Source organism: Pituophis catenifer, unplaced genomic scaffold, assembly GCF_029215685.1.
Source record: "Pituophis catenifer annectens isolate HBS135680 unplaced genomic scaffold, rPitCat1.0.hap2 SCAF_13, whole genome shotgun sequence".
In the NCBI taxonomy this organism is placed as follows: domain Eukaryota; kingdom Metazoa; phylum Chordata; class Lepidosauria; order Squamata; family Colubridae; genus Pituophis; species Pituophis catenifer.
The window spans coordinates 7,617,767-7,643,366 of NW_027256893.1; the positions used below are offsets into that span (position 1 = coordinate 7,617,767).

A 25,600-nucleotide genomic window follows, 5' to 3' on the forward strand; every position below is an offset into this window, starting at 1 on the left:
CTCACTCTGGTTCACAAACCACGATGGTAGCAGATCCATCCAACGATGATAGCACAATGATAGCAACTCCACACACTATGGTAGCTTATCATCACCTGAATACTTTACAGTACCTTTCTTAAATACGTTTACAACCAGTGATTATCTAATTACAGCATGACTCAGCATTACAATGAATCAGCAGTAAAACTTTAAAGTCACATAATACATATTCATATTAAAGTCACAGAACACACATATTGCCTGGACAACTTGTTAGGCTCAAACCATATCCCAACAATACATATAATTACTATGTAAATGTGTGGTCTCATATACTGTAGCCCCCATAATCTCCTACCTAGAATCCCTAACCTTCCTGGAGGGATTTCTTCGAGAACAGCCCTTCTGTCCATGGTAGGAAGTCACTTGAATTATTAGGAATAGAAGAGGCAACTATCTCAACCTGATAATCCACATCGACCAACTGCTTTTCTTGGGCCGCATTGACTCATGTTGTTCAACGGCTATTCTTATTGAGACTCAGGCTTAGCCAAATCGCACAGGAAAGAACAGTATTGCAGAATCCTTGCTACTGTCTTGGCAGTTTGCTTGCAAGAGTTTCATGACCCAACTAGGTAACATCATCAGTGCTGATATGTGTAGGGTAGTGATGGTTAACCTTTTTGGTGTCGAACGCCCAAAGTGCATGTGCATATGTGCATTGTGCGTGCCACAACCACCAAAATGCAATGCAAGTGCGCCCCCCCACGCATGCACGCACGTCTCCTGTGCATGCACCCTGACCCTTCGCACCCTGTTTTGGTCCTGGAAAGCCTCCTTCACCAACCTGGAAGCAACCTGTGTTGTAGGGTTCTAGAGTTCCGTGGTTCTAGGATTCTATATTCTAGGGTTCTATGTTCTAGGGTTCTAGGGTTCTACATTTCTATGAAACTATGATTCTGTGGTTCTACAACACTGTGATACTATGATTCTGTGATACTATGGTCTTATGATACTATGGTTCTATGATTCTACGATCTTGATCCATATTTCTTTGACTGGCTTGATCCTTAGAGAGTACTGGGAACATGTCTGCCTATAGGTAGGGATCCTAATGCTTTTGCAAAGAAGGAGTATATGCATGGTCTACTACTTCCCTCCTTACTGGTTCAGCTTTGCACTCCAATCAGTGGAAGAGTGTTGGGTAAATACGGCAGGACGGTGCTTTGCAATCAATGCCGTAGAGCCTGTGCTAAAGATCGCGGTTGCTGCAAGACCTTGTCCTTGAGGGGAGGGGAGGGTGAGGGAGGGACAGGCAACAGGCAAACAGGGAAGTGTACAACAAAGGGTTTCTCTGCCTGTGTGTACATGTAACGTCCTGCAAAGCCCTTTGAAACCGGTTATTATGGGGCCGTGGATGTTTTGCAAACCTGTCTCTCTCGGGTTCCCGCAGAGAGTTGGGGAAGATCTCCCTTTCCACAAAGGAAATGATAAATAGGTTTAGGTATTTTCTTTTTCTCCTGTCCCCAACTCCACAGAAGGTAAAAAAGGGACGGAGGGTCGAGACTGGAAAAAAAATTGAAAGGATTCTTCACCCGGTGCTTTCATAACAATCAATGACCCAAATACAACCAGTGTCTACATTTTCAGAAAGGTCTTTCATTATTTTATATTTTAAGTTTGACACTCATTCAACTGGGGAATGGGATAATTATGCAGCCGGAGAATCCGGTTTAGTATTCCCGCCCCTTTGTTAATTCTGAAAAAAAAGAGATGCTTGGGTCTTAAGAGAAGATTTCTGCCTGGTGGAGATTTAAGGTGAAAATACAAGAAAACAATCTCCTTGTCTAGCCAGTTTTGTAGTTTCATGCTGGACTGCACCAAAGGTGCTTTTTCCCAAGAAGCATCTGGAATTTCTTGTTTTTCTTTGAAGACCTTTTGCTTCTCACCCAAGAAGATTCAGAGCTGACTCTGACTGGATGGTGGGGAATAGAAGAATGGAAATCCAGTCAGAGCTCGAAGAAGCTTCTTGGATTAGAAGTGAAACCCCGTCAGAGAAAAACCAGAGAGTCCAGTTGCCTCTTGAAAAAAGCACCTTTGGGACAACCATGACGTGGATGACTGAGAATCTCCATAGACAGACATGCTGGACTGCAATTCCCATTTTCCTGAAGCAACATGTAGGGAATAATGGAACTTGTGATTCAACACATGGAGATTGTTAGTTAAGGAAGACTATAAAACGGGTCTCCAACCCTGGCAACTTTAAAACTGTCGGACTTCAACTCCCAAAGTTCCCCAGCCATCTGTCTGGGTAATTCTGGGAGTTGAAGTCCGCCAGGCTTAAAGTTGTCAAGGTTGAAGACCCCTGCTATAAAAAGGTTTTCTGTAAATACACAATATGATTTATATCAGGAAGACTAGTCTGTTGAGGAGGATGGTCATTGCAAACACTATCCAAACTTGGTGTAGTTTATCATTATTTTTCGTCCTGACACCAGTGGTGGGTTGCTCCCGGTTCGGTCCGGTTCGGGCGAGCCGGTAGCAGTGATGATGTAACGTCATCAAACCGGTTCTCTATGACTGTGAGCTGGGCCTTCCCGCCCACCCTCGCATTATTCCTATCTTTGTCGTTTTTTAGCCCAGCTGATAGGCGCAGCAGAGTGGATTGCTGCCCATCAGCTGGGCAGAAATCTAATGCACTTGTGCAGAGCAAAGCACATGTGCAAAGCACATGCGTGAAGAGAACCGGTGGTAACACCAGTTGGAACCCACTACTGCCTGACACCCAAATTGAGGCTATAGTTTCAAAATCTTGCTATGGTCGGGAAAATTGGGGTTGATTCTTCTTTTTCAGCCTATCTACAACTCCTTTTGTGATAGGGTAAGGAACGGAAGGGGAAAAAAAACTTTTCTCAATGTTTGAGTTTTCCTGACGTATTTGTAGATGTCAGATCAAATGACAGCATTTAAGGGAAGAGATCTGGAACATGCCCATCCTATGTAATAGGTGGAACAGGCAGATATAACCTGTGTGGTCTAGTGGTTAAGGCACCAGGCTAGAAACCAGGAGCCTGAGAATTCTAGTGCCACCATATAGTTATGAAGGCTAGCTGGGTGACTTTGGGCCAATCATCAGGAGATCGTGAGTTCTAGTCCCACTTTAAGCATGAAAGCAATGGAGTGATTTTGGGCCAATCACCAGGTGATCGTGAGTTAGGCATGAAAGCCAGGCTGGTAACTTTGAGCCAGTCACTGGGAGATGATGAGTTCTAGTCTTGCCTTAGGCAAGAAAACAGCTGGGTGGAACAGTCACTTTCTCTCAGTCCAACACACCTCACAGGATTGTTGTTGTGTGGAAAACAGGAGGAGAGAGGACCTTTAGGTTAGATTTGCTGCCTTGAGTTATTTATAACAATAATAGGTAGTGGATTTAAAAGAAAAATCTAAAATCTCCTAGCAGTAGGTGGCCCTGCAAATGGCCTGGTCCTGTACCATTCAAGGGTTTTAAAGGTGATACCCAGCACCTTGGATTGCACCTGGAAGAGGGGGGAAAATCAGCAGAGGTGTAATATGGGTAAAATCTGGAGCAACCTAAACTGCTTCTGTGTATCTATGATGAAAGGGGCATGGTGGCTCAGTGGCTAAGATGCTGAGCTTGTCAATCGAAAGGTCGGCAGCTCAGCGGTTCGAATCCCTAGTGCCGCATAACGGGGTGAGCTCCCGTTACTTGTCCCAGCTTCCGCCAACCTAGCAGTTCGAAAGCACGTAAAAATGCAAGTAGAAAAATAGGGACCACCTTTGGTGGGAAGGTAACAACATTCCGTGTGCCTTTGGTGTTTAGTTATGCTGGCCACATGCCCATGGAGACATCTTCGGACAGCACTGGCTCTTCGGCTTTGAAACGGACATGAGCACTGCCCCCTAGAGTCAGGAACAATTAGCACATATGTGCGAGGGGAACCTTTTCCTTTACCTTATCTATGATGAGTGGGCACCTGATGCCTACCTAGCCAGGAGCTCTCAAGGTGGCAGGCAACGCTCATGTGGACGAAAGAGGCTGGTGGCAGGAAAAGGACAACTGTGCCAGTTGGGAAGGGGAGGGGGTCTTTTAATCTTAACTGTGTGGACCCCGTGACTACAAGGGTTGGGCTGCACTGAGGCCTGTCAGAGGAGGGAATGCATAAGGCAGACAATGGCAAAGTAACCGCTTGCTGTTGACAAAAAGCAGGACTGGCCCCTGAATGGGGATTAGGTGATTCTTTGCTTGCTTGAACAGAGCTCAACAATATGGAAAGAAAGACGGCCTCAAGTCAAAAGCCTCTCGGGATGACTTCGCGGACAAAGGACAAGAGTGCTTCGTTGACTTCTGGAAGGCTTTTGAATTTTCTCCTCTGGCAACATCCAGGGAAATTTTTTTGCTGATCTCCCATCTCAATACGAAGCTCTGTGAGAGGGGTTCTTGGTGCTCTCTGTGCTTCGTTGTTTTTCAAGGACCCCACAATTGTCCTCTTCCTCTTTCTCCTCTTTCTCCTCTTCCTCTCTTCCTCCCCCCCTCCTCCTCCTCAACCCCACTCCTTTCTAGCACTGATGATGTTACCTAGTTTGGGTAATGAACAGGGGTGAAATGCTACCGGTTCGCACCGTTTCAGGCGAACAGGTAGCGGTGGTGGCAGATAGTTTGGCAAACCAGTAGCAGCGGCAGCGCGAAGCTCAGCCCACCCACCCGCACGTCGTTACTTCCTGGTTTTAACCAGGAAGTAACCTGTTTTTGACCCTCTGCGCATGCACAGGAGGCTTTGCGCAGAGGGTCCAAAATCACATGTTGCATGCACTTCCGAACCGGTAGGGAAGGTAAGTAGATTTCACCTCGGTAATAAAATGTCTACAAGAAAACCACCAAGCTCAGAGAGCACCAAGGACCCCACAGTTTTCCTCCTCCTCCTCACTCCTCCTCCTCCTCACTTCCCCTCCTCTTCCTCCCCCTCCTTTCTTCCTCCCCCTCCTCGCTTCCTCCCCAACTCCACTTCTTTCTAGCATTAATGATGTTAAACCACCAAGCTCAGATGAGTGAATCAATCTGCCTTCCATAACTTGGCATTCTCTAGATGTGTTTGGAGAGATTCCAGACATCAATAACTTTTGGCCAAACATATCTGAAGGGTACAGTATCAGATTAAGGGAATTTTATTTTTAAATCATAAACAAGCCACCACCAAAATCAGAAACAGCCCAAATGCATGGATGATGGGTAACCGGAACAGAGAACTGCTGAAACAGTAGTGCCCACAGGACAGAGCTGCCTAAACAAGCTGTACTGATATTTTTCATCATTTGTAGGTGTGTGTCTATATGTATGCAAATTTAATGATGATCTGCACTCTTGGTTCTATATAATACTTAATCTGCAGAGGGTTTGATGAGTAGGCATCCGCTGTACTAGTCTCTGTTAGGGATGAGTTACCTCTCATTTCCTGTTCTTTCCATTCCTATTCTGAAATCCAAGAAGGGCTCAGTTTGAGGTTCTAAATTTGTTGTGGGAGAAGGAGTGGCAGAATCTGGAGGTGGAGTCAAAAGAGGAACCAGCCTAAAGTTTCTACATAGCCACAAACGGACTAAGTCCAACCCCTTTTGAACTCCATTGACCCTTATCCATCACCAATAACAGTGCTGTGACTTGACTAGATGACATAAGTGAAGTTCCAATTAAACGGATATATTGCTACTCATTCACAGGAATCTACTCAACTCATGGTTAGCACCAGGGGTGAAATCCAGCAGGTTCAGACAGGTTCTAGAGAACCGGTAGCAGAAATTTTGAGCAGTTCAGAGAACCAGCAAATACCACCTCTGGCTGGCCCCAGGAGTGGGGAGGGAATGGGGATTTTGCAGTATCCTTCCCTTGCTATGCCCACCAAGCCACGCCCACAGAACCGGTAGTAAAAAAATGTGGATTTCACCACTGGTTAGCACTGAATGAAGGACTTCATTGCCTTCAGACGTTATGGGTGCTTCATTACTGTAGGTTTTTAAGAAGAGACTGGACAGTCACTTGTCTGAAATGATATAGGACAGTGTTGGCGAACAGCTGGGACTCGGGAGGCAAAGAATAGACGGGGGCGGGGCCAGTCAGAATTTTTACTACCAGTTCTCCAGAACCGGTCAGAACCTGCTGAAACCCACCTCTGGATTGCGTGGAATCAATCCCTCAAAGTCAAGCTTGGATAAGGTTGTCTCTATTATTCTTTTCTCTTCCCTCCTTCACATATATGGCCCTGACTTGTGTCTCCTTCCTCCCATAGTTACGTGTGGGTGCAAACTCCCTCTGCACAATACTGATTGCTTAAACCAAACACTGGGTGTAGCTTTTAGCCTGACATGAAAAGCCCTGTTCTCTTTTTACTTCTTTTGTTGGTTGGCCCACAGGACTAATCTTCATTCCTGCACAGTTAAGCAATAGATAAGATCTTAAAAACAAAGGAAGAACAATATAATTGTTCCATTGCGAAATTATTGATCCCTAGTCTTTCTAGGACAGCCTTCTACTGCCTTAATTTCACTTTTTAGAATTGAGTTGAGTGACAATAGAATGACTCCCCGCCCCCACTTTGGCAATGCTTTTCAGGGCTTGTTCCATTTTCAGCCCCCGAAACGACGGAGGAACTTCATGGCACGTAGGAATACATTAAATCTGCTATTAAATCTGTCCCCACACACCTTCTCTGTCTTCTGTCGACAAGGCCTACCTTTGCTCAGACAAGAAACAGCCTTAAAAACCAAATTTTGGTGTTCCATCTAAACTTTTTACAGTCAATTCAGGGGTGCTATTCAGCAGGTTCTGACAGGTTCTGGAGAACTGGTAGTGGAAATTTTGAGCAGTTCGGAGAACTGGCAAATACCACCTCTGGCTGGCCCCAGAGTGGGGTGGGAATGGGGATTTTGCAGTATCCTTCCCCCAGGAGTGGGGAGGGAATGGGGATTTTGCAGTATCCTTCCCGCAGGAGTGAGGAGGGAATGGAGATTTTGCAGTATCCTTCCCTCCAAGAGTGGGGAGGGAATGGAGATTTTGCAGTATCCTTCTCCTGGAGTGGGGCGAGAAGGAGGATTTTGTAATATCCTTCCCCTGGAGTGGGGAGGGAATGGGGATTTTGCAGTATCCTTCCCCCAGGAGTGGGGAGGATTTTGCAGTATCCTTCCCCCAGGAGTGGGGAGGATTTTGCAGTATCCTTCCCCTAGGAGTGGGACGAGAATAAGGATTTTGCAATATCCTTCCCCTGGAGTGGGGAGGGAATGGGGATTTTGCAATATCCTTCCCCCAGGAGTGGGGAGGGAATGGGGATTTTGCAGTATCCTTCCCCCAGGAGTGAGGAGGGAATGGAGATTTTGCAGTATCCTTCCCCTGGAGTGGGGAGGGAATGGGGATTTTGTAATATCCTTCCCCTGGAGTGGAGAGGGAATGGGGATTTTGCAATGTCCCTCCCCCAGGAGTGGGGAGGGAATGGGGATTTTTGCACTGCCACGCCCACCAAGCCACGCCCACAGAACCGGTAGGGAAAAAATTTGAATTTCACCCCTGAGTCGATTGATTATACAGCAACAACATGCAGCGAGCAGCAGAAAATACCCTTTAAAACAAGGCGAGGCACAAACCTTTTGCAACTGCAATGCAAGTCTGCTGAGCGGCATAAAATCCGTGCTATAGTAACCTAGAAAGTGTAACACAAGGAGTTGCTTTGCCGAAAAGGTGGGTGGGTGGGGGAAAGACAGGTGTTGGCCTTTTGCCAGGCTCTGACTGGCTGAACACGCCACACGGCTTCTCTCCCGCTCCCACTAAATGGCCAGAATCCTGTTTAACTGGTTTAACTGAGGCAGCTGTTCCATTAGGTTTTTTTTCTCTGGGCTCAAGTGTTTCACGTAGGTTAAACTTTTTGTTTTAAACAGGGTTGCTTCTTGACAAATGTAAAGAATGTTGTGGATGATGTTTGTTTGGCGCTAGTCGCACCTCAGCTGAAGCCAGCAGGTTAGGGAAGGTTTTAATGTCCTCGACTTATGACCACCACGGAGCCCAAAATTTCTCTTACTAAGCAGGATGTTTGTTCAGGGAGTTTTGCTCTGTTTTACGACCTTTCTTGTCACGGTGGTTAAGTGAACTCCTGCAGTTGTTAAATTGCCCTGTTTCCCCCAAAATAAGACCTTCCCTGATAATAAGCCCAATTGGGTTTTTGAGCGCATGGCAATAAGGTCAAGCGCTTATTTCAGGGTTCAGAAAAAAAGATAGGACAGGGTCTTATTTTTTGGGGAAACACGGTACTAAAATTGAATTCACTTGTCAGAAGGTCACAAAAAGGGATCACCTAACCCTGGGACACTGCAACTGTCATAAATATGAGTCGATTGCCAAGCGTCTGAATTTTGATTACTTGACCATGGGATGGGGTCATAAGTCTGAAAAATGGCCATAAGTCACCTTTTTTCACTGCAGTTGTAACTTTGAATGGTCACTAAATGAAGTGTTGTAAGTCAAAGGACTACCTGTACAGGTAGATTCAGTTAGTAAAGTACTAGTACCGCTTTACCCTAGTAAGACCACACCTGGAATACTGCAACCAATTTTGGTCACCATATTGCAAAAAAGGTGATGAGATTTTAGAAAAAATTCAGAGAAGAGCAACTAAGAGGATCAAAGGCCCCTGGAGATTAAAACATATGAAGAATGGCTGCAAGATTTGGGTCTGGCTAGTCTAGAGAAAAGAAGAATTAGGGGGGACATGATAGCAGTATTTCAGTATTTGAGGGGCTGCCACAAAGAAGAGGAGGTCAATTTATTCTCCAAAGCACCAGAGGGCAGGACAAGAAATAATGGATGGAAACTAACCAAAGAGAAGCAACCTGGAATTAAAGATAGACTTCCTAATAGTGAGGACAATTAACCAGTGGAACTGCTTGCCTTCAGAAATTGTGGATTCTCCATCAATGTGGAGAATCTGCTATTCTATTCTATTCTATTCTATTCTATTCTATTCTATTCTATTCTATTCTATTCTATTCTATTCTATTCTATTCTATTCTATTCTATTCTATTCTATTCTATTCCATTCTATTCCTTCCCATCTCATCTCATCCCATCCCATCCCATCCCATCCCATCCCATCCCATCCCATCCCATCCCATCCCATCCTATTCTATTCTATTCTATTCTATTCTATTCTATTCTATTCCATCCCATTCCATCCTATCCCCTCCCATTCCATTCCATTCCATTCCATTCCATTCCATTCTATTCTATTCCTTCCCATCCATCCCATCCCATCCCATCCCATCCCATCCCATCCCATCCCATCCCATCCCATCCCATCCCATCCCATCCCATTCTATTCTATTCTATTCTATTCTATTCTATTCCATCCCTTCCCATTCCATTCCATCCTATCCTCTCCCATTCCATCCCATCCCATCCCATCCCATCCCATCCCATCCCATCCCATCCCATCCCATCCCATCCTATTCTATTCTATTCTATTCTATTCTATTCTATTCTATTCCATCCCATCCCATCCCATCCCATCCCATCCCATCCCATCCCATCCCATCCCATTCTATTCTATTCTATTCCATCCCTTCCCATTCCATCCTATCCCCTCCCATTCCATCCCATCCCATCCCATCCCATCCCATCCCATCCCATCCCATCCCATCCCATTCCATTCCATTCCATTCTATTCTATTCTATTCTATTCTATTCCATTCCATCCCATCCCATCCCATTCCATTCCATCCTATCCCCTCCCATTCCATTCCATTCCATTCCATTCTATTTCTATTTCTATTTCTATATTTCTATTTCTAGTGTAGGTTAGATACTAATTCACTGAGGCTTTTAGTGGATTGTCAGGGCAGATTTGCATTCAAACCTCCGTTTGCCCATGAACTTCACTAAACAATCTTTGGTTACTCACTGAGTTTCAAGAGGAGGCAACCTTAACATGCACACATACGCACATGCTATAAAGCTCCATTTCTCTCTCCATCAAAACCTCCTTGTGGCCTCAGTGTCTAAAACCTGCTCAGTTCATCACAATGCAGTAAAACCTGTACCGTGCAGAGGTTTTAGGCCTGCCAGAATTGCACAATTTTGAGTTCTCAACGTAAGTAGAACACAGCGGAAAAACAAAAACTGATGGTCATCTTTGAACAACCAGAGGTCCTCTGGGATGACCTTCTCTATGTTGCAACCTGTTTTTTCCCATTTTATTTTGGTTTTTTTTTTTAAAAAAAAAACCACTTTGATTTATCAGAGATTGCAGACTTCACTATAACCCTCTCGAGCAAGTTTATTCTACGAATAATCTGGGAAGTAGAAAAAAGGGAAGGAAAGGAGGTGTTGCGTGAGGCTTTCTGAAGAAAATTTAGAAACACAACTGAAGTCACAATGTAAAATGATAACGCAACCTAACTAATACAGAGAATCCTCGCCTGAAAACCGCTCGTTTAGTGATCAACGTTACAACAGCACTGAGAAAAGGGACTTATAATTGGTCCTCGCACTTACAACTGTTAAAGCATCCCCAAAGTCGTGAGATCAAAATTTGGGAACCTGGCAACCAAGCATGTATTTGCAGCATCCTATGGTCATGTGATTGATGTTTATTAGATTTGTTTAACAACCACATGATTCTCTAAAACTACTCTGATTCACTTAACAACTGTGGTTAAAAAAAAGAGATCATAAAATGAGACGTGACTCAACACCTGCCATGCTTAGCAAGGGTCTCAATGAGAAGTGGGTTTCAGCAGATTCTGACCAGTTCTGGAGAACCAGTAGCGGAAATTTTGAGTAGTTCGGAGAACCGGTAGTAAAAATTCTGACTGGCATCTATTCTCTGCCTCCTGAGTCCCAGCTGATCGGGAGGAAATGGAGATTTTAGAGTATCCTTCCCCTGGAGTGGGGAGGGAATGGAGATTTTAGAGTATCCTTCCCCTGGATTGGGGAGGGAATGGAGATTTTAGAGTATCCTTCCCCTGGATTGGGGAGGGAATGGAGATTTTAGAGTATCCTTCCCCTGGATTGGGGAGGGAATGGAGATTTTAGAGTATCCTTCCCCTGGAGTGGGGAGGGAATGGAGATTTTAGAGTATCCTTCCCCTGGATTGGGGAGGGAATGGAGATTTTAGAGTATCCTTCCCCTGGAGTGGGGTGGGAATGGAGATTTTACAGTATCCTTCCCCTGCCACGCCCACCATGCCGTGCCACACCCACCAAGCCACACCCATAGAACTGGTAGTAAAAAATGTTGAAACCTACCACTGGTCTCAGTGGTAGCCATAAGTCGAGGACTTCCTGTAGGCGCTCTGGTAAGACACATGAAATCCTGTTTTACTGGAAAGCAAACATCACTATTTTTCAGTAAGAACTGCTTCCCTTCCTTCCTTCCTTCCTTGTTTGCTTGTTTATTGCTTAAGGTTTTGGTGCCTCTCCAGTCAAAAACAACTCTAAGCCTTAGTAAATAAACATCATACCATGTCTAACATTGGGAGCAGTTGTTCCCGAACCTTACTGCAAGAAAGGTGTTTGAATTTTAACAGGTTAACAGATTTAGATTGGAGATGTGCACCTGTGCAGTTTGGGCGCTCGGTATCTAAAAGATTTACCGTCACTGGTGTAGCGTTTCTTGCTCAAATAAGAAGTTGGACTAGAAAAGACCTCCAATAACAAACTCTGTTATTCTGTGTTCTTTTTGAATTCTCTCTATCCTAATTCAAATATACTGTAAGAGTCTTCCCAAGTTGATTATTGAAGCAATGTATCTCCCTGGGAGGAAAGAAAAAAAACCTCACCTTAATTCAAGTTATGGCTATTTGAAAGAACAGAGACCTCGCTCCCGAATTCAATTGTGTTGCATGAAAATGGCATTTCAGATACAGCAAATCCCTCCCCCCCCGTCCTTATCACTTTCCATTCTGTGCCTGTGTTCAAATAACGCTCATATACACACCCACAAAATAAATTCCAAGAAAATGCAAGAGCTCAAATTATGTTTGTGTCAATATTGGCATTCAGACTGTTTCTCGAATGGACGATGGGTGAATTTCACTGCTTTTGCCACGAGGCAGGCACGCAAGGCGCCCTTTAAAAGTTGTACCCAAGTTTCAAGTGGATTTTGCTTCCGCGTGTGAATTATTTGGGCTTTTCTTTTCCAACAGTGCAGGGCCATTTAGACCATTTCTAAAGTGAAACCCGTAAGGATGACAAGGCAGTAATAAAACTGCTCATATCTGAAATGCTAAAGAAAGAAAGAAAAATATCGGGAAAGATTGGTTTTCTTGATTCTATCCAGAAATCTATAAGGTAGATTTACCTTATAGATTTACCTTATAGACACCATCTATAAGGTAAAGGTTCCCTTCACACATATATACTAGTCGTTCCCGACTCTAGGGGACAGTGCTCCTCTCCGTTTCAAAGCCGAAGAGCCAGCACTGTCCAAAGACATCTCCATGGTCATGTGGCTGGCATGACTCAAGGCCAAAAGCGCACGGAACACTGTTGCCTTCCCACCAAAGGTGGTCCCTATTTTTCTACTTGCATTTTTTACGTGCTTTCGAACTGCTAGGTTGGCAGCAGCTGGGACAAGTAACAGGAGCTCACCCTCTTATGCAGCACTAGGGATTTGAACCGCTGAACTGCCCACCTTTTGATCAACAACCTCAGTGCCTTAGCCACCGCATCCCTTGTATATAGGGACCATAAATATCTATATATACCATCTATATGTATGTATTTTTCTTGAACCGGGTATTTTCCTACGTAAACCAAGTTTTTCAATTTGCAGCCATAGCTCAGTGAAATCACATCCACTATCCTAGGCTTCTTCAGACAGCAAGCAAGCATTTTGCTGCCTATTGGGAGACTAATATAGATCTATTTTGGACTGATTGGTCCTCATCAATTAGCCACACCCTTACCATATGTGTTTTTTTTTTTAAATTTGATTTATATGCCGCCCTTCTCCGGAGACTCAGGGCGGCTTACAATGTGCTAAGCAATAGCCTTCATCCTTTTGTATATTTATACAAGTCAGCTTATTGCCCCCACAAACTGGGTCCTCAATTTACCTACCTTAGAAAGGATGGAAGGCTGAGTCAACCTTGAGCCTGGCGAGATCCGAACCTGCAGTAATTGCAGGCAGCTGGTCTTAATAACAGAGTGCTTTAGACCACTGTACTACCAAGGCTCCGTTCCCTCCCCATATAGGCTAAGTATTTGCTTTCTTCTCTTATCATCAGGTTATACCATCTATAAAAAAGCCTTAATGTAATGCTAGACAAAAAGGTCCATTTGAAATAATAGAAAATACTTGTAGCTCAGGTTTTAGGTTTTGTTCTCCAAGTTTGTTTCAATTTAGTTTTTTTTTACCAGACTAGGTAACATCAGGTAACAAATAGATACAGATACTGATCAACAGAGTTGGAAGGAACTTTTTAGGTCATCTAGTCCAACCCCCGCCCCCCCAAGCAGATGGCAGTCCAGTCGCTTCTTGAAATCGTCCAGTGATAAAGCTCCCACAACTTCTGAAGGCAACTTCTGTTCCATGGGTTGATTGTTTTCTTGTCCTATTCCCTTTCCTTGACACCTTAGCTTATCAACGTCCATTGTCTTGAGTTAATTTAGAAATTGCAACTGGATATAGACCGTCCTCCACAATTGAGCCCAAAATTTATGTTGCTAAGCAAGGCAGTTGGTAAATGAATTTTGCTCCATTTTACAACCTTTCCTGCAGACCTTTTGAGACAGTTGTTAAGTGAATCTCCACAGTCGCGAAATTAGTAACACAGTTGTTAAGCGAATCTGGCTTCGCCATTAACTTTGCTAGTCAGAAGGTTGCCAAAGATAATCCCATGACACTCGTAAATATGAGTCAGTTGTCAAGCATTTGAATTTGGATCGTGTGACCATCGGGATGCTGCAATGGTCGTTAAGTGTGAAAAAGGGCCAGAAGCCACTTTTTTTCAGTGCCGTCGTAACTTCGAACGGTCACTATAAATGAACGGTGGTAAATCGAGGACTACCTGTATTTCCAATCCCATTAAATTTGTGAGATGGGAACTTAAGTTGGAGACTTCTAAGTGTGAATATTTTCCCCCTCCTTTTCCAGTTCAGCCAACTGGTTTCCAATGATCTGAAGGTTCTAGGAAGGAGCTCCTACACTTTCTGCACCGATGGCCAACCCCTCATTCGACAAGTTCTCCATCCAGAAGCATCCAAAAAGGTAAGCTACTAATGGGATCCTGACTATGTCTTCAGGACAATATCTTGGATCTTTTGAAATTGAAATTATCCACTACTGCTGGGGATCCTTGTTGTTGTTGTTAGTTGCGAAGTCGTGTCCGACCCATCGCGACCCCATGGACAAAGTTCCTCCAGGCCTTCCTGTCCTCTACCATCCTCTGGAGTCCATTTAAGATCACGCCTACTGTTTCAGTGACTCCATCCAGCCACCTCATTCTCTACCATCCCCTTCTTCTTTTGCCCTCAAGATGCGTGTCAGCCTTGGAGGCCATCTTTTTCTTTGCATCTTCAGGGCTACCACACTTAGTGCTGTGGGAAACCGAGAGGAGGGAATTGCATAGAGTGGTGGAGATAGTTAGCCATAATAACATTCCTTTCTCTGAGAGTCAAGGACATTCGGGCCTGCACCTGGAGTGGCGTGCCTGGGAGACATGTCCAGTTGGGACGGTGCATTGATTGGACCATGTGATTGACATGGGGGTGCAGGGGAAGGGACTTGGGTTTTCTTTTGGGTGTGGAAAACCTGGAAGCTCTCAGATTTGGGTTTTCCCAGACGTGCCAATAGGACTTCTCTAATAAAATGGAACTTTGAGGAACTTCTAGCCTCAGAGTCTTCTTTCGTTGGGGGTGTTACTTGGAACCCTGACATTAGTGTGGATTTCAGCTCAGTTGGCTGGGGAATTCTGGGAGTTGAAGTCCACACATCTTCAAACTGCCAAGGTTGAGAAAAACACTGCTCTACATTTTACCATTTTACCAATTAGACACAAGAACTCTTTAGAACTCTTTAGTTCTTTAGATCAAGGGTCTCCAACCTTGTCAACTTTAAGACTTGTGGACTTCCAACTCCCAGAAAGCTGGCTGAAGAATTCTGAGAGTTGGAAGTCCACAAGTTGACAAGGTTGGAGACCCCTGCTTTGCATCATAAAAATAACATACTACAAAAAAAACACACCTTGACTCTTCTCTAATCTAGGACAAGGTCATGTCTTCTTCAGGTCAAAGTGAAGGAGTCCTTGTGACTTATGCAGATCATAAATCAAGGAAACAACATGTCTGAGGTTTACTATTTCCTTCTTCTGGAGATAAGGTTTTTTTTTTTTCAAGTTTCCTGTGTGGTTCACAGCCCCAGGATATCCTAATAGGCCTGAGTAGCATTTGAACAAGACTGAAAACTTTTCCAAATTACACAAGCACAGACATATTGGTAGGATATATAAATAAGGACCTGCAATGTATGACTGTGAAAGTTGGACCATAATGAAGGCTGAGTGCCAAAGAATTGAGGCCTTTGAACAATGGTGCTGGAGAAGACTCCTGTGAGTCCCTTGGACTGCAAGGCAATCCAACTGGTCAGTCCTGGAGGAGATCAACCCTGACTGCTCTTTAAAAGGCCAGATCCTGAAGATGAAACTCAAAGACTTCGGCCACCTAATGAGAAGGAAGGACTCACTGGAGAAGAGCCTAATGCTGGGAAAGATTGAGGGCAAAAGAAGAAGGGGATGGCAGAGAAGGAGATGGCTGGATGGAGTCATTGAAGCAGTAGGCGTGAGCTTAAATGGACTCCAGAGGATGGTAGAGGACAGGAAGGCCTGGAGGAACATTGTCCATGGGGTCACGCTGGGTCAGACACGACTTCGCAACTAACAACAACATAAATAAGGACAGTGCTTTTACAAACTGTACCCAGTCTGCGTGGCTTTAAGGCAATAGGATTAGCATAACTCTTGGATAAGCTTTCTAATTTGCAGGTGAAAAGGGTTGTTGAGTTGAAGACTGGGTTTTCTATAGGACAACATAGTCTTTGATATTGTCTTCAAACACATTCTAAACACTAGAAGAATCCATGACACATCTGCATCTAACGGAATCAGTCAGGGGTATGTGATTTTGATTGAATTAGGCTTCTATATTTAGTCTTAATTTAAACTTCACCAATGTCCCCTTGTCTCCTTCTCCCATCCGGAAACTCTTGGGAGTTGCAGTTTTAAATTAGCTTTGTCAACATTCTATATGTACGTTTCTATCTTTGCTGATAATTTGAGGAATTGCAGTTCCTAAAATACTAATGGGCAGATCAGATTGATAATAGAAAGGTGAGCTAAGCACCTAGAAAGCCTTACACAAACAGAAATTTGAATGCACAGTTTTTTAAAAAATGACTTCCATTTACCCCTTTATTATATGAAAGGCATCTCTAATCTAAATTTGTAGGAAAACTTAATTTATCAGCCTGACTTGGAATTAATCCCAAATACCTTTGACTGAAGCAATCATTATCTATCACTCCTCTGTTTAGTCAATCATCCTTTCCCCTTCTCTGCTTCTCCTATCTGAAATTGTGTGCTTGTGCACCAGACTGCACATAATATTTTGAATGTGAAATACTTTGAGCTTGAAAGGGTCTGATCTTAACATATTGGAAGGGTTTAGGGACAGAAACAAACAACAAGGCACCCACCCAGTTTTCTAGTCCCAAGGAGGGACTAGAACTCATGGTCTCCAGCTTTTTATTCTGGTGCCTTAACTACTAGACCCAACTGGCTCTAAATATTCATTATCTCCTTTTTTTTATGTTACCTCCATTACAGAATCTTCTGCTGTCCGACTGCTTTTATTCATTTTACGATCTACGGAAAGAATTCCATGACTGCTATCCCAACTCAGCCCCCGTGAAGGATCAAACTATACAATCTATGGCAGAATGTATCCTTTGCAAAGTTTCTGCTAAAGTTGTGTCATAAGCGATTGGCGGTTCGAATCCCTAGTACAGGTCTCGTGCATGAACAGGGGGTTGGACTAGCCAGTGAAGGCGATGTATCCAGGGTCAAAACCGAAAGCATCCCTATTTATTTTATTTATCAAATTTATTGGCCGCCCACCTTACCACAAGGTAACTCTGGATGGTTTACAAGATTAAAAAAATAAAGTTATATAGGAATAGAAAGCTACAAAACTATAAAATACAATAGCTAAAAGATGGAGAGGGAGGGACTAGGATGAGCGGGGGGGAGGCGGGATCTGATTAGCCATCTCCCAACATGAATCCTCTCCTTTGGAGCCCCAAGCCAACTGGTAGAGCCTGGACTTTAGGTGCTAGTGGAAGGTCAGGAGGGTGGGAGCCTTTATGACAGTTGCAGTGTCCCAGGTTCATGTAATCCCCTTTTTAAAATTATGGATGTTTTGATGGCTCTGGTACTGTGATGGTGTTGTGGCCTGCACGGATTGTTGCTGATCCCGACGATGAGGAGGCTGGTTTGGTGCTGTGCCAGCAGCCTGTGCAGCCGGCGCTTGAGTCGGACAGCGAGGAGGCTGAAGAAGATGTGGTGCCAGGGGCAAGGATTCAGTCAGGGCCTTCAGCACCTCCAGAGGCTCCTTTAAGTGAAGAGGATGAAGAGGAGGAGCCTCTTCTCAATGCATGGGCGCACAGAGCTGCCAAAAGGCAGGAGTGGTTCCTCTGGAGGAGGTCTCCTCAAGAGTAAGGCTTGGGGCTTATTGGCCACTCCCTTAGCCTATTTAAGGAGGAACGCCACTTGCAGCAAGCTGCAGGAAACAACTTTAGTTCGCTAATCATCGTGTTGAAATTTCTCTGCAACCTTGCTTCTGGGCTTTCTGCCAACTCCAGTAAGACTCTGACTATCTTATCTGTGGAATTCTGGCAGGCTGTTAAGAACGCTTATTAACAGCCGGCATTTGTTAAAACTGCGTTATTTGAGTAAACTAAGTTTTGTTCAAGTTTGTGTGTGCTGCTGTTCTTTGGGATCTGTAGCTGGGGAAGAACAGATGGCGAACCTGTGGTACGCGTGCCAGAGGTGGCTCACAGTTCATAAGCATCTCTGTGGCTGGGGAAATCCTTTCACAATCGTTTCTTAAACTTATCATCCAGATATTGGCTATGGGATAGATGAAAGCGAGGAGGACTTTGGAGTATGGCAAGTGAAAGCTATGGTAGCAATTGTTTTCAGCATGCTTCCGGATCCATGCAGTAAGTGAAAATCCGTGTCTCGTTCTGGGCCTGTTTTTCTCCTCCCATCTAAAGCGTCTTTTCTCTCCTTGGTGCATTTCCAGGCTCTTGACTTCTTAAATTTTGGTCTGTTTCAGGTCACAGGTTTACCACCCCAGAAACAGTGAAGTACAAGTATGAAACGGGACCGTGGTAAGTGTTTTTTTCTTCATAGGATGGCACCAAATGGAAGCTGGATGGGGGGGAGGGGGCAGAGATGATTCTGGAGTCCCTGGAGCCTTTCCTATTTACAGACTTTTATTCCTGGGAGAAAAGCAAGGATAGCAAGGAAACATCCCCAGTTATATCTCAAGCTTTGTAGAAAATCCAAAGTTTGGGTCCTTGGCAGGGGTGGGCCCCTGGGGGTTCGGCAAGGTTCAGGCGATCCTCTAGCCAAGGGTCGCCGGGGTTTGGTGAAACCCCAAATGCCACCCCTGCTGGCCACGCCCACCATGCCAAGCCCTTCCAGGTACGTACAGGGGCTGCGCAGAGGGTCTGGGACGGCATAAAACAGGCCGATCTGATGTTCTGGAAGTCTGGAAATGGGCCTGTTCCGGACTCTGGAGGGCCTCCAGAGCCCGGGAGAAGCAGTTTTTGCCCTCCCGGAGGCTTGAGGAAAGCCTCCGGAGCCTGGGGAGGGTGAAAAACGCCCCCCCCATGGTGCAGGCAGCTGACTAGGCCACACCCACCATGCCACGCCCACCCAGCAACGGGGCAGCGAACCCATTGCTAAAGGATCTGTAGCCCACCCCTGGTCCTTGGTCACTATTTTTGCTATCTTTATATTTGATTCTTTCCCCCCCAGGGCTTCCTAAATGCCTAAAAGCCTAAATGATAAACATTTTTGGAGGCAATAAGAAGGGTGACCTTGAGAGAAATATGCAAGAATCTAGGCCAAGAGGCCGAAGCATTCTTTAAGCTCTGGGGGAAAAGATGATAACCTAAAAGCAGTAGAATAGAATAGAATAGAATAGAATAGAATAGAATAGAATGGGATGGGATGGGATGGGATGGGATGGGATGGGATGGGATGGGATGGGATGGGATGGGATGGGATGGGATGGGATGGGATGGGATGGGATGGGATGGGATGGGATGGGATGGGATGGGATGGGATGGGATGGGATGGGATGGGATGGGATGGGATGGGATGGGATGGGATGGGATGGGATGGGATGGGATGGGATAGGATAGGATAACAGAGTTGGAAGGGACCTTGGAGGTCTTCTAGTCCAATCCCCTGTTTGAGCAGGAGACCCTATTTCATTTCAGACAAATGGTTGTCCAATCTCTTCTTAAAAACTTCCAGTGTTGGAACACCCACAATTTCTGGAGGCAAGCTGTTCCACTGATTAATTGTTCTAACATTCTAGTGTCTAGGGTTTGCTAGTGTCCACCTCTAGCTATTTGTGTTCCCCTCTCGACACTCCAGGAGAAAATAGGTTCCAAGACAAACTCCCAAAAAAGTCATTTCTGGGAATTGAAGTCCACAAGTCTGAAAGTTGCCAAGGTTGGAGACCCCTGTCCCAGCTGGCTTCTGACAAGCAAAATCAATGAGGGAAGCTGGATTCACTTAACAACCATGTGATTCATTTAACAACTACGATAATTTGCTTAACAGCCGTGGCAAAAAAAAAAGGTCCTAAAACTAGATATGTACTCATTTCACCACCGCCTTGCTTAGCGATGGAAATCCTGATCCCAACTATGGACATGTTGAGGAACGCCTGTAGGATGGTAATGAAGAATTGTGTCAGATGAATTGCTGATTTGTATTGTCGTCTCTTTCTTTTTGTAGCAGTAAATCAGAAGCAGTGGACAATGAAACGGTCATACGTGCCCGAGGTCTCCCTTGGCAGTCTTCGGACCAAGACATAGCTCGCTTTTTCAAAGGCCTTAATATTGCCAAGTAAGAAAGTTGCCTTTGGAGTTTCTCAAGTTGTCCCAAAGGTGTTTTTTTTCCAAAAAGCAACTGGATTTTCTTGGTGTTTTTCTTGAAAACATTTCACTTCTCATCAGTGGTGGGATTCAGCCAGTTCGCACCACTTCGGGAGAACCGGTTGTTAACTTTGTGAGCAGTTTGGCAAACTGGTTGTTAGAAGAAATTATTAGGGCAGAGAACCGGTTGTTAAATTACTTGAATCCCACCACTGCTTCTCATCTAAGAAGAACTGCAGAAGTTTCTTGAGAGGTGAGATGTTTTGAAGGAAAAAAACAAAGAAAATCCAGTTGCCTTTTAGGAAAAAAACACTTTGGGATAAGGAAGAAGGATGGGTTCATGCTGTCTGTTTCCAGCTGGATTTCAAGGGCCATTTTACTTTTCTGTTGCTACGCATTCTTTGGTCTTCTGCCTTGGTGATCTTAACTGTAAAGGATTCGGGGTGAAATTTTTATATTTAAAATTTGGGCACCCGGATAAGTCAGTATGGACCACAAACCCCTCAAAAACATGAACAATTACTGGGTGATGTCTTTTTCTAGAATCATCGATGTCAACACTAGAATGTTGTTATGTTCAGCTTTCTGTTGAGTCAAGAAAGAGTGGGCAATGGCTGTTGTTTCTTCAGAATCTGGAAGGAACAGCCTCTTCTTGATTAGCTATCATCGGATACCAACAGAACTAACTGACTCTGCATTCAGCCCACAGATTCCGTCTTGGGACTGATCTCAAACTGCTGATAAGTTCCCTGCGGTTGAACAATCTGGCTTAAGTTTTGTACTTTCTCAGTGCTTTGTCACCCCCACATTCGATCATTCGATGTCCTGAAAGAGTCCAAAGGCTTTTTACAACATTTCAAGTTGTTTTGGTTCATTCTAATTCAGCCAACACAAAGCTGTAATCTTGTTCACATCCGTTTGATTATATGATTGCTTTTTGTAGGCTTCTGGAAGTTCCAAATTCTTTGTCCTGTCCCCACCACCACCACCTCATCCACTCACAATGGTCCCAACCAGTGGTGGGTTTCCAAATTTTTTACTACCGGTTCTGTGGGCGTGGCGTGGCTTAGTGGGCATGGCTGGGGGGGCATGGCAGGGGAAGGATACTGTAAAATCTCCATTCCCTCCCCACTCCAGGGGAAAATTACTGCAAAATCCCCATTTCCTCCCGGTCAGCTGGGGAGGTAGAAAATAGATGTGGGTGGAGCCAATCAGAATTTGTACTACTGGTTCTCTGAACTACTCAAAATTTCCCCTACTGGTTTTCCAGAACTGGTCAGAACCTGCTGAAACCCACCTCTGGTTCCAACATACTAAAAGAGCAAATTTTAGCTTTTACATAGTTGGAAAAGCAGTATTTCCTTACAAAATACTTGAAATGGAAATACATCTGGAACAGAGAGAATTTCACTACAGTTTAAGCCTTGTCTTCCTGACTCCCACATTCATTGCCTCCTCTTTAAATAATAGTAATTTTAATTTGCAACCTGACAGCTCTTCCTAGTGATTTGAGAGTGCATCCCCATTGATTTACAAGAGATGCAATTTTATTATTTTGATTGCACCGTTATTGTGTGCGGCTTTAGAGCAGGATTGAAATCATATCATCCAAAGCTCAATTGCCTCAAAAAGCTTATCCGGATCTTTAAAAAATGACATCACTTTGGAAGAAAGCTGGATGTGATCTTGTTCATTCTCTCTGGGGGGGTATCTGTGTTTCCCCTTTCTTTTAGAGGTGGTGTGGCCTTGTGTCTCAATGCTCAAGGAAGGCGAAATGGAGAGGCATTGGTGCGATTTGTCAGCTCTGAACAGAGAGACTTGGCTCTGGAGAGGCACAAGCATCACATGGGAAGCCGATACATTGAGGTAGTTTACTTAGTTATAACTGATTGATTATAACTAAATATTTAGATTGATATATTGGATGTGTGCAAAGAGGATGTAACAGTCATTTACTTATTTCCTATCTACCCTTTTCCCTGAAAATAAGACCCAGCTGGAAAATAAGTCCTAGCAGGATTTTTCAGGATGCTCGGAATATAAGCCCTAGCCCCAAAATAAGCCCCAGTTAAGGTAGTCAGCCAGACGGATGCATTTTTAGTACCGTATTTCCCCAAAAGTAAGACCTAACCAGAAAATAAGCCCTAATGCATCTTTTGGAGCAAAACATTAGTATAAGACGCAGTCTTATTTTTGGAGAAACACGGTATTTAAATAATTTACATGGCTGCCCATCTCACTACCATCTTCATGGACAGTTGACAATGAATCAAGACTGAGATTACAATAAAAATATATATCAATATATCATGTGCCAGGAGGCCACATAGATCATTCCATCTTATGATCAATAATAATCACAAAGGAAAAGACAAACCAGCTAACAGGACTCCCCTAGCATCCCAGCCCAAAAGCATGAGGGAACAACCAACTCTTTATCATGACCAATTGGATGAGGGTCATCCAAATCTCCAGCTACCTTCCCTTTGTATACTGGTCTCTAGTGCCAATAAGATTGCATTGAAGGGACATAGAGCTTGACCATCCTGTCAGTGCTGGTGAGTCAAGGAGAAACATTCAGAGTGATCTTACAAATAATTTGGCCCTTGGCCATACAGGGCTTCATGGTGATAACTCAAACTACACTTGGAAACTTGATAGAAGTGTAGTGTAGATTCCTTTTCTGGTGTTGTATGAGTGTTTTAAAGATGAATCAAATGTACTATTATATGAGTACTTCCAAATCTACAAAATAAATGTTCTTGAGATCTCCTGCTATTCCATTTTCCTTATGGAGCACTGATTACTGGTTCCAGGTGGTATCACAGACCACTTCTGGAAAGCTAGATTAGTATGGTCTACAGGAGAAGTATCTCAAGGTCTTCCCAAATATTATATCCAAAAATGGTTTTGCAGATATCTAGGTTTATAAAGGATATCTTGTGTCATCTTAAAAGACAAATGTGCATTTTATGCTAATATCACTCTTCAAATATCTTGACATCTATCACATTTATTGTCTTTGACTTTTTTTGTTTGTTTGTTTGTTTCAGGTTTACAAAGCCACCGGAGAGGAATTTCTGAAAATTGCTGGTGGTAAGATCGTTAGAAAAAAAATTAACCCCTATTAAGCATGTGATTGAAACTGTACTATGAGAAGGTCCTTTTAAGTTGCTATGAGAAATAATATAAAATCTGACATATCAAAATTTATTTTTGGTTCCTCAACATGCCCAACACTAGGTATGGGGTGGAGATGGAATATAAGTCTCATAATTTTAACTATAAATAGTTGGGAGTTTTAACTGATTCAGTGATGGAGAAGGTTATTCCAAATAGACCAGGAGACCAAATGTTTGATAATATCTTTGTTGGCACGACTTAACAAACTAGCTAACTGTACTTTAGTTTACTATGCTGTGCAAACTCAGATTCTGGGTTTAATTTCAGTCTGACATGGGCACCCAGAAAATTGACTCAATTTTGCAAGCTCATCACAGTTGGGTGCATTGCTTATGTATTTATTAGATTATATCTTGTCTTGGTTTTGTACAACCCGTAATAGCACACTTATTGCTCACTCATTCTAATAACCCCAACACAACCACCTTGGAGATGGATTGGGCTGTGAAAACTGGCCCAAAGTCACACAACCAGCTTCTGTCCCTCAGGGAGGGACTAGAATTCACAGCCACCCATTTCCTCATCCAGCACTTTCATCATGATACCAAAACCTAGAAAGAATTCTCAATTTCAAATTTAAATTTACAATGGTTTCTCTCTCGGGGTTAAGTATAGCATGTACACCAGGGGTGGGTTCTACTTACCTTTACTACCGGTTTGCAACGGGGCCGCGCGAACGCTTCTGTGCATGTGCAGAAGCTTCCTGATGACGTTGGGGTCAGTGGGCGGAGCCTCCCGCCAGTTTCACTACCGGTTCTTGCAACCCGGTCCAAATCGGGGGCAACCCAGCACTGAAGTACACTTTCCTGTCTTTAATGGTCACCTCTTCTGTCTAGGCACCTCCAACGAAGTTGCCCAGTTCCTCTCCAAGGAGAACCAAGTCATCATCAGGATGAGGGGTCTCCCTTTCACTGCAACGCCCGAGGATGTGCTGGGCTTCTTAGGCCCCGAGTGTCCCGTCACCGGAGGCAAGGAAGGCCTCCTCTTTGTCAAGTATCCAGATGGCCGGCCAACTGGAGATGCATTTGTGCTATTTGCTTGTGAAGATTACGCACAGAACGCCCTTAAGAAACACAAGGAGATCTTGGGCAAACGCTACATCGAACTCTTCAGAAGCACAGCAGCTGAAGTCCAGCAGGTTGTAGTAGCACATATTGCATTCTGGGCATTTGGGTCTGTTTCACCTTTTTTTTCATTGAGCCTTCTTGGGTTTTAAGAGTCACAGGCAACTGGTGCAGAGATCCGGGAGCAATGAGAGTCATTTAATCCTAGAATAGGACATAAAACAACCTTTGGAAGTTATCCATTGATGTTCAGGGCAACAAAAATGAGTTGGATGATTTTTTCTTAACTTCTCCAGAGGGCAAGTCGGCCCCAGTAGGAAGACCAGACCATGAAATCAGCTCCACAGGAAAACCAATACTTCTTTGATTGAGATTAGCTATCGTAAGAGAATCTGGCATGTCTGATTATGTTGTACCTCCTCCTCCTCCTCCTGTTAATAATTCAGTGACAGGAAGACATCTGCATGAGCCGCTTCCGAACATTATCTCATCATTCCAGACTTAAAAGATCTTCCAGCTCTTTTGTTTTGTTAGCAATTCCTATATATTTTCAGCCAGCGGTGGGCTACTGGGGGTTCGTAGGGGTTTGGAAGAACCTCTAGCTAAGATTCTGTGGAGTTCGGAGAACTCCCAAATCCCACTCCTGGCTGGCCCCGCCCATCCTGCCCCTCCCCTCCCAGGTGTCCCCACGCGGCCCATTTTGAATGCAGGTAAGTGCAGGATGTGCATGGAGGCTCAGGGAGGGCAAAAAACAGCCCTATAGGAAGTTCGGGAAGGCTGGAAATGGGCCTGTTTCTGGCCTCCAGAGGGCCTCTGGAGACTGGGGACGCCATTTTCGCCCTCCCAGAGGCTCAAGGAAAGCCTCCGGAGCCTGGGGAGGACAAAAATGTTTTTTCCCCCCTCCCATGGTGCAGGAGGCTGACTAGGCCATGCCCACCATGGCCACACCCACCCAGCAACCAGGCAAAGAACCCCTTGCTAAAATTTTTGAAGCCCATCCCTGCTTTCAGCAAGGTCATCTTCTGTACTCTTCAGAGGGGAAAATTCTGCCCCTGTTTATCAAGGGTAAAAACTCCTTCACATCGCCAGGAGGAATTCCTCATGATGTCTTCACTAAGCCATGAAGCAGAGTTTCCAAGCCAGA

At 44.3% G+C, this 25,600-nt stretch overlaps 1 protein-coding gene across 1 annotated transcript in view; it reads left to right on the plus strand.

The window, feature by feature from the left end:
• The window catches only part of ESRP2 (epithelial splicing regulatory protein 2), a 71,282-nt gene that overhangs the window by 21,266 nt on the left and 24,416 nt on the right, over positions 1–25,600 (plus strand). The window contains exons 3-10 of the mRNA XM_070952795.1: positions 14,135–14,248; positions 16,860–16,974; positions 18,155–18,253; positions 18,370–18,424; positions 20,070–20,180; positions 21,943–22,075; positions 23,263–23,305; positions 24,229–24,530. Of these exons, the coding sequence (XP_070808896.1) occupies positions 14,135–14,248; positions 16,860–16,974; positions 18,155–18,253; positions 18,370–18,424; positions 20,070–20,180; positions 21,943–22,075; positions 23,263–23,305; positions 24,229–24,530 (972 nt within the window). The remainder of the gene's footprint in view (positions 1–14,134; positions 14,249–16,859; positions 16,975–18,154; positions 18,254–18,369; positions 18,425–20,069; positions 20,181–21,942; positions 22,076–23,262; positions 23,306–24,228; positions 24,531–25,600) is intronic.